The 7,512-nt window shown below is 43.2% G+C and overlaps 1 protein-coding gene across 1 annotated transcript in view; it reads left to right on the top strand.

Annotated features, from left to right (window-relative positions):
• LOC103361540 (neural cell adhesion molecule L1.1-like) overlaps positions 1-7,512 on the top strand; it is a 50,668-nt gene that overhangs the window by 36,439 nt on the left and 6,717 nt on the right. The window contains exons 15-23 of the mRNA XM_008287645.1: positions 241-347; positions 2,069-2,330; positions 3,212-3,334; positions 3,944-4,114; positions 4,935-5,048; positions 5,132-5,281; positions 6,080-6,211; positions 6,381-6,453; positions 7,325-7,336. Of these exons, the coding sequence (XP_008285867.1) occupies positions 241-347; positions 2,069-2,330; positions 3,212-3,334; positions 3,944-4,114; positions 4,935-5,048; positions 5,132-5,281; positions 6,080-6,211; positions 6,381-6,453; positions 7,325-7,336 (1,144 nt within the window). The remainder of the gene's footprint in view (positions 1-240; positions 348-2,068; positions 2,331-3,211; positions 3,335-3,943; positions 4,115-4,934; positions 5,049-5,131; positions 5,282-6,079; positions 6,212-6,380; positions 6,454-7,324; positions 7,337-7,512) is intronic.

Raw genomic sequence — 7,512 nt, forward strand, 5'->3', positions numbered from 1 at the left:
TGAGACACAAACCAACTAAAATGAGATTTAAAACGACACAAAACAAAAATAAATGAGACATAATGACTAAAACCAGACAGAAAATTAGCCACGCGTCTCGTTCTTTGCGGTAGATTTTAGAGGTTGTAGAACTTCAACACCTGACATGTTTATGAAGATTAAAGCGGGTCAACATGTTCTAGTGACACCAGAACCACGTGTCTGCCTCTATGAACACACAACAACCCGATTGTGTTTCAGCGCCACAGGAAGCTCCGACCGGCGTCTCCACGTCGGTCAACAACAGCACAGTGACGGTGACGTGGAACCAGGCCCAGAAGGTCCGAGGCCATCTGCTGGGATACAAGGTACTGAGTCCACACAGACTCTGATCGGTTCTGTTTTAACCAGAGACAGGAGCAGACGGCGCCCCCATGAGGCTCCTGCAGAGCATCTCACCCACAGAAGAGCCAGACTCAGAGTCTGACTGCTGTCTGGGAAAAGCTTTTATACTGGTTTTACTGGGATCACTCCAGAGGTCACCATCTGAAGAGTAACTCTGCTTTCAGCTCAGCAACACTTCTCCTAGAATCAGCGTCAGTATTATGGGATGTATCATCGGATGTGTCTCTGTTCCAGTTTGTCCAGACTGTGTCAGACGCTGCCATCAAAGGACAACAATCGTCTGAAAATGTCCAGAATGAGCCACAAATTGTGCAAAACACCTCCTGGTTTACCCAGAAGGCCTTGAAACGTCTCCCAGAACGAGTCCGGAACCCAAATCATGAAAACTCATCCGAAATGCCCAGAAACGTTTTCAGAGTTTTCCCAAACTCAAATGGTTCAGATGGTCTAAAAGTCTGTCCCGGTTAGAAATGAGCAAAACATTTTCCAACGTTATTTAAAACCGATCCAACATCCCTCAAAACGTTTCCAATCAAAGTTCAAACCAGCAGTATTATGGGATGTAGCATAGTTGGAACTGTTTAATGTCGAAGAAGTTTGTCCAAGATCATTAAATAAATGTCATCTTGGACATCTTTTGAGAGATTTTGACCAAATGTCTCATTTCAGACGTCTTGGTCATTTAGGAGGTGGTTTTGAATCATTTTTGATATTTTTTTCCATTTTGTCCAAGTTTTGAGTGATTTTGGAAAAGTTTTGCACAAGTGTGACGTAGTTTGACCAATCTGGTTCATTTTGGGCAATTATTCAGTCATTGTGGACGAACTGTTGGACATTTCCAACAGGTTTGGGACATCTTGGACATTTTTTGAATCTTTTTACCACATTTTTCATTTCGGACAACGTTAGGCTGTTTATAACTCATTTAGGAGGTGGTTTGAATCATTTTTGACCGTTTTTTTTTCCCCATTTTGGTCGAGTTTTGAGGCATTTTGCAGAAGTGTGACGTGTTTTTGTGTAATTTTGGATAAACTGATAAAGCAAAGACATCAACCTGCTGCAGTGTCACTGTTCAAACTATGATCCATCCCATAATACTGACGCTCACAGTAACAGTCTATGTTGGAGCTCAATACAGTTGGTTCCATAGTCTCTGAGTCATTTTTAAATATTTTTGGGAGAATTTAGGAGAATTTTCTGCAAGTTTTTAGTAATTTTGGCTGAATTTGACCTCATTTAGGAGTTTTTTTTAGTCATTTTTGTCCCGTTTTGAATGATTCTGGACAGATTTAGTCTTTTTGGTCCATTTTTCGGTCGTGTTGGAGACGGATGAGGTACATCGAAGACATTAAAAGTCATTTTGGGCCCTTTAGAGTCATTGTTGGACCAGTTGACTAAAATGAGTAAAACTTTGGGAAGGTTTTGGAGAACTTCTGTGATTTTGGACACTTTTTTCTGCAGTTCGATCTTTTAGAACAGGGTTTGAAGAACGTTGGACACGTTTCTGTCACGTGTTCAGTCGTTCTGGACAAGTTGAGTCTATCGGGACCGTTTTAGCTCATTTTGGATAAATCATGAGTCACGTTTGAAAAGTTTGAGGTCCTTTAGGGTCAGTTTGAGGCGTTCTGATCCGTTCTGTGGTCTGTTGAGTGTTTCAGCCTCACTGACCGACTCTTGCCTGCAGATCTACATCCGGAGGTTGGGTCCTCAGGACAGACGCCGCCGCCGCTCACCGGGAAAACACCACCAGGAGGACCGGGAGGGCCGAGCGGACCGGGGCCGGGACCGGGAGCTGGACCGGGTGGTGGTGGTCTGGGGCTCCAAGACGTCGGAGGAGGTGACGGGCCTGCGGCTGTTCTCCCACTACCAGCTGTCGCTCACCGCCTTCAACAGCAAAGGAGAGAGTCCGGCCTCGACGCCACACCTGTTCAACACACCTGAGGGAGGTGGGTTCGTGTTCAGGGCCGACATTTGATTATATCTGCGTCTCATTATAGATTTATCTTTTGGAAAAATCACCAGAACTACACAGAAAGAAGCATCGAATGAGCTACAGTTCAGCTTCTACCTGCTCATGTAAAAATTCACCAAAAATAAAGTGTTTGTTATTAAAAGATTCTGTCAGAAACTAGAAGCTCTGTGTTCCTCTGAGCAGCTGTAAAACCACGACTGACTCCAACAGTCACGGGACCAACATTCATAGATTTCAGCTCAGTTTACCCGAATCTACAAACGTGATGTTTCATCCAAATCACTTCGTTCTGCACGTCTCATTTAAAGATGTGTTAAAAGAACAATATTTGATTTAACGAGATGATGTCAGAAACAAAGAAGTGACTCAGCTACAACCAACAGCCGTCAGACAAACAGCCACTGACTGCAGGCTGTGTTTCCACAGAGCAGAAAGGAAACTAAACGTGTAAATGGTTGAATATGTACAATCTGTGGAGCCTCCGTTTTATCGTTCCAGCGCTCATGACATCTTGAAACACGACTTAGAAGAACGTTGTACATATTTATTACAAGATTTGTCTGTTTTTGCCCGTTAAATAATCCATGAAATTCAACTTTCTTGATGAAATAACAACAAAATAAAACTGAATGAAATAAAACAATGTATATAGATTATAAAATAGAACAAAACATCAACAAAACAATCCACACAGGATCCAGGGAATGCTTGGATTTGTTGCTCCCATTTTAAAGGTCTTGGTTTGTGTTGTCGTCAGCTGAAGGTGTTTGTTAAATGATTTTTGTAGAGTTTTAAACCTTCACATGATTTAGGTAAACGGTCTTCACTGATGACTCACCTGTGTTGTGTCTGCAGTTCCTGGTCCTCCTGCATCGCTGACCTTCGACAGTCCAACAGAGAAGTCTCTGATCCTCTACTGGACGCCTCCTCTGGAAACCAACGGCATCCTGCTGGGATACATGGTTCAGTACCAGAACGGTAAAAAAACCCAACAGCTTTCTTCATACTGGATTAGAGAATAAAAGTAGAGTTTAACCAGGAAAAGAAGTTTTCAAATAGTTCCTCCAACCAGAACCTCCTCAGAACATCTGGTTCTGGTTCTGCAGCACCTTCAACTACTGACCAGAGTTCTACCTTCAGACTGTGAATGTTCCAGAGGTCCAGGTCCTTGAAGTCCACAGAGGAGGGTCCAGACTGATCACCGTAGTCGACCTTCTCCATCATTTCTGATGTCATGTGTCTATCTGCTGTACTGATGAGGTTCTGAGGCTCAGAAATGATGGAAAAAGTCCATTACAGTGATCAATGTGGACCCTCCTCTGTGGACTTCAAGGACCTGGACCTCTCCACTGAATGCTCTGACTTAGTTTAAAGTCAGGATGGAGAACAGCTTCTGTGTGGAGTTAAAAGTAAACGACCCACAACCGTTCAGGTCACTCAGTAATATTCACACTGTGAAGGTGGAGCTCTGCTTCGTTAAACGAGGTTCCTCTGGATGAAGAACCAGCTGATTCTGAGGAGGACCTTTACACTAAAAGTAGTCGAGTACCTGTACTCAGTTACCTCCCGGTTCCGTCTCCCCTGTAGAGGTCCAGAGCAGTCACCTGGAGATGCAGACCATCAGCGACCCCAACGTGAACCACGTCCTGCTGGAGGACCTGGACCCCAGCAGTTACTACATCCTGAAGGTGATCGCTCGCACCGCCACTGGAGACGGAGCTCCCATCGAGCTGAGGGGCGCCACCCTGCTGGACGGAGGTGAAGCTGCACCTCCTGCATTCTATCTGTCATCAGTTAAAGTCCGTTGACGTGATGCATTCTGTCGTGAAACTCTCACGTGGATCCTGCAGCTGTTTCATAAACTCAGAGGAAATAATCCGAAGAAACAAGCCAGACCTGGTTTATTAGAACCCAAACTTCATTCATTCATCTGAGCCGCTGCAGCAAAACGGTTTATATTCAGTTTATAGCCGAATGGATTTGAAAATGTAGCGCAAACTGAATGAGAAAGGTTTCTTTGGTTCTGTTAGTCCGTCATTCTCCACATTAAATCATCCTTTAAAACATTTCACTTTAAAATTACACGTTTTCTACTCGACTGTAAAAGATGTGCCAAAAACAAAAAACATCTGGTAGCAGCATGACAGAAAAACAGTAGAAACAGCAGGTTTTAACACAAACAAACAAAAAAAAAAAAAAAAAGGGGAAAAAAACAACATTCTTTACTATTTAAATACTGTAAAAGATCACATTACAATTATTACATCTACAGAATTCTTAATGTTTTACAGTTTGGACTTTTTTATGGTAGTAAACATGTAAATGAATTCCTGTTATCTGTGATTCTACCAGATATTCTCTGTAACTTAAATATCAGTGACTTGCTGAAGATGAGATTTGTGGCAGGTTTGAAATTAACTCTTATTGGTTCTTTTTTATTATTTTTTAAGCAAAAATAAAGAGAGAAAATCTTTATCACAACAGGGAACATCTGCTCAAAAACTTGCAGTGAAACATTGACGATAAAAGATTCAGACGTGAAGCAGGTCTCTTATTTTGAAATCCTCTCCGCCTGCAGTTCCTCCGTCCAACATCACCGTCACCTCCAGCAACACGTCCTTCAACCTGAGCTGGGTTCCCGGAGAGCGGGACCGGAACCACGGCTTCCACATCGAGTACATGAAGAAGCCCGGTAAGAACGGAACCAGGAAGCGGCTCGGTGCTGTCAGAAACCAGAACCAGAACCGGCTTTGTTAACCCGTTTGTTCCCGTCAGGCGCCGCTCAGTTCGAGAAGTCGGAGCTGCTCAACTCCACGCAGGGCTTCTACTCGCTGACGGGCCTCCAGCCGGGGAGCGAGTACCACCTGCTCATCAAGATCGGGAACGACACCCAGTGGGAGGCGGTGAAGTGGACCGACGGACCAGGTTTCTGGACTTCAGCTTCTGTTCTGACCCTTACAGACGTCTCTAGTGTTTCCTCTGCTGTTGTGTCAAAATGGACGAGTTCTGTCAGAGCTGAAGTCATAAGATGAAGGTCCACTTTCTTGTTTGTCGTGTCGTAGAACCGATTCTATCTCCTCTCATGTTAACAGAGTCCACGTTCTGCTTTTTGCTTCCTTTTTACTTTCAGTTTGTTCTAAAACTGCATCTCTGTGCCTGTAGAAGGTCTGCAAGCTGGAGTCATTTTGTACCTTTTCTTTGTCACGCTGAGGTATTTTAGACACATTTTGAATCCCTGTGGACACGTTTGAGTCATTTCAGACTCATTTTTAGACAAATTCTGTCATTCTGGATGATTTTCTAGTAGTTTTGCACCAAGTTCAAGCATTTTGGGACAATGTTGAAGTCGTTTAAAACTAATTTTAGGTCATTTTAGGCAATTTTGGGAATTTTTTGTGGCTATACATGTTTCCAAATTTAGATTAGCATAATTTTGGACCTTTTTTAAATTATTTTTTTAATGCATTTCAGAGAAATCTTGACTAATTCTGAACAATTGTTGAGTCATTTTGTCCATTTTTGTGTCGTAGTTGACGAGTTTTGTCAGAGCTGAAGAGTTCAGAGTCAGTCAGACCCACAGAGACTCGATTAACTCGTTAAACGTCCACATTCTTCTTTGTCGAGTCCTTCGTCGTGTCGTAGAACCGATTCTTCCTCTCATGTCAGCGTAAACAGCAGGTACATCACTATGAATGCCGTTGCTGACCTCCGTTTGTCTCTCAGTGCCGTCGGAGATGCCCGGAGGTTTCGCCACTCAGGGCTGGCTGATCGGACTCATCAGCGCCATCGTGCTGCTGGTTCTGATTCTGCTGATTCTGTGCCTCATCAAACGCAGCAAAGGAGGAAAATACGCAGGTAAGACCAGTGCTCAGGTAAAACCAGCGCTCGGCTAAAACCGGCGCTCGGGTAAAACCGGCGCTCGGCTAAAACCGGCGCTCGGCTAAAACCGGCGCTCGGGTAAGACCAGCGCTCGGTTAAATGACCAGAAAATGTCCAGACTCTGACCTCAGCCTGCTCCCCACAGTGAAGGACAAGGAGGACAAGGAGGTGGACTCTGAAGCTCGGCCCATGAAAGACGAGACCTTCGGAGAGTACAGGTGAGCCTCAGCCGGCTTCACTGTTTCCCACAGGACGCTGGAGAGACAAGAACATTATTAGATTGATCCTCTGTTTTGGACACGTTTTGAACATTTTAGTTTTTTGTCATTTTGACTGCGTTTAAAGTCTTTTGGACACGTTTAAATCACTTCAAACCCATTTTAAGTACTTTTAGGCCATTTTGGGTTTGTTGTGGACGGACATGTCTGCACATTTGTGTTGGTGTCGCTTTTGGATGGACTCATTCTGGAAGTTTTTATCATTCTGAATGTCCATTTCCAGTCATTCTGGACAGATTGTGACTAGTTCTGGACGAGCATTGAGTCGTCTTGTTCACTTGTTTTGTCAATTTGATGACATTTTTACTTATTTTGGACAATTTTTAAATCATTTCAAGCAAATTATGAGTCGATGTGAACAACTACGTCCTTTTTGGACCATTTTTAAAAAAACTTTGATGATATAAAAAGTCTTGAATTTGACTATTTTGGACACGTTTTATGTGGTTCTGGGTAACGTTTACGTCACTGTTGATAAAGTTTAGGCCATCTTGGACAGTTGTGTTGTTCTGAATGCATTTCGGTCATTTTGGATGATTCTTGACTAATTGTGGGGAAGTTTTGAGTCATTCTGGATGTTTTTTAAAGACATTTTGATCTGAATTGTTAGCATGACCCATAGAGACACACTGAAGCGTCCCTGTTCTTCTTTGTGGTTCCTTCTTTCCTTCACTGTGTTATACGTAGATCTGCTTCTGCAAAGTCTGACGCTTCAGTTTGAGTCATTTCTTGTATGAATGTTTTCAGCTGTGTGTTTCTTGGTACTTGCAGCCTTTTATCTCATTTATCTTTCTTCCTTTAACGCCTGCAGATCTCTGGAGAGGTGAGGAACTCAGCCTGATGCATGTTTCTGTCTAGTTCTGTGCTGTGACGGTGTTTCATTACGTTAAATGATGCTGACTGTAAGTCGGTGGAGTTTTCTACGATGGAATCATTGAAACATGAATCCTGTGTTTTGGTTCTTTCCTGGATTTATGAAAGGTCTCCTGGAAATATGAC

This window comes from Stegastes partitus, unplaced genomic scaffold (genome assembly GCF_000690725.1).
Source record: "Stegastes partitus isolate 25-593 unplaced genomic scaffold, Stegastes_partitus-1.0.2 Scaffold510, whole genome shotgun sequence".
NCBI lineage: Eukaryota > Metazoa > Chordata > Actinopteri > Pomacentridae > Stegastes > Stegastes partitus.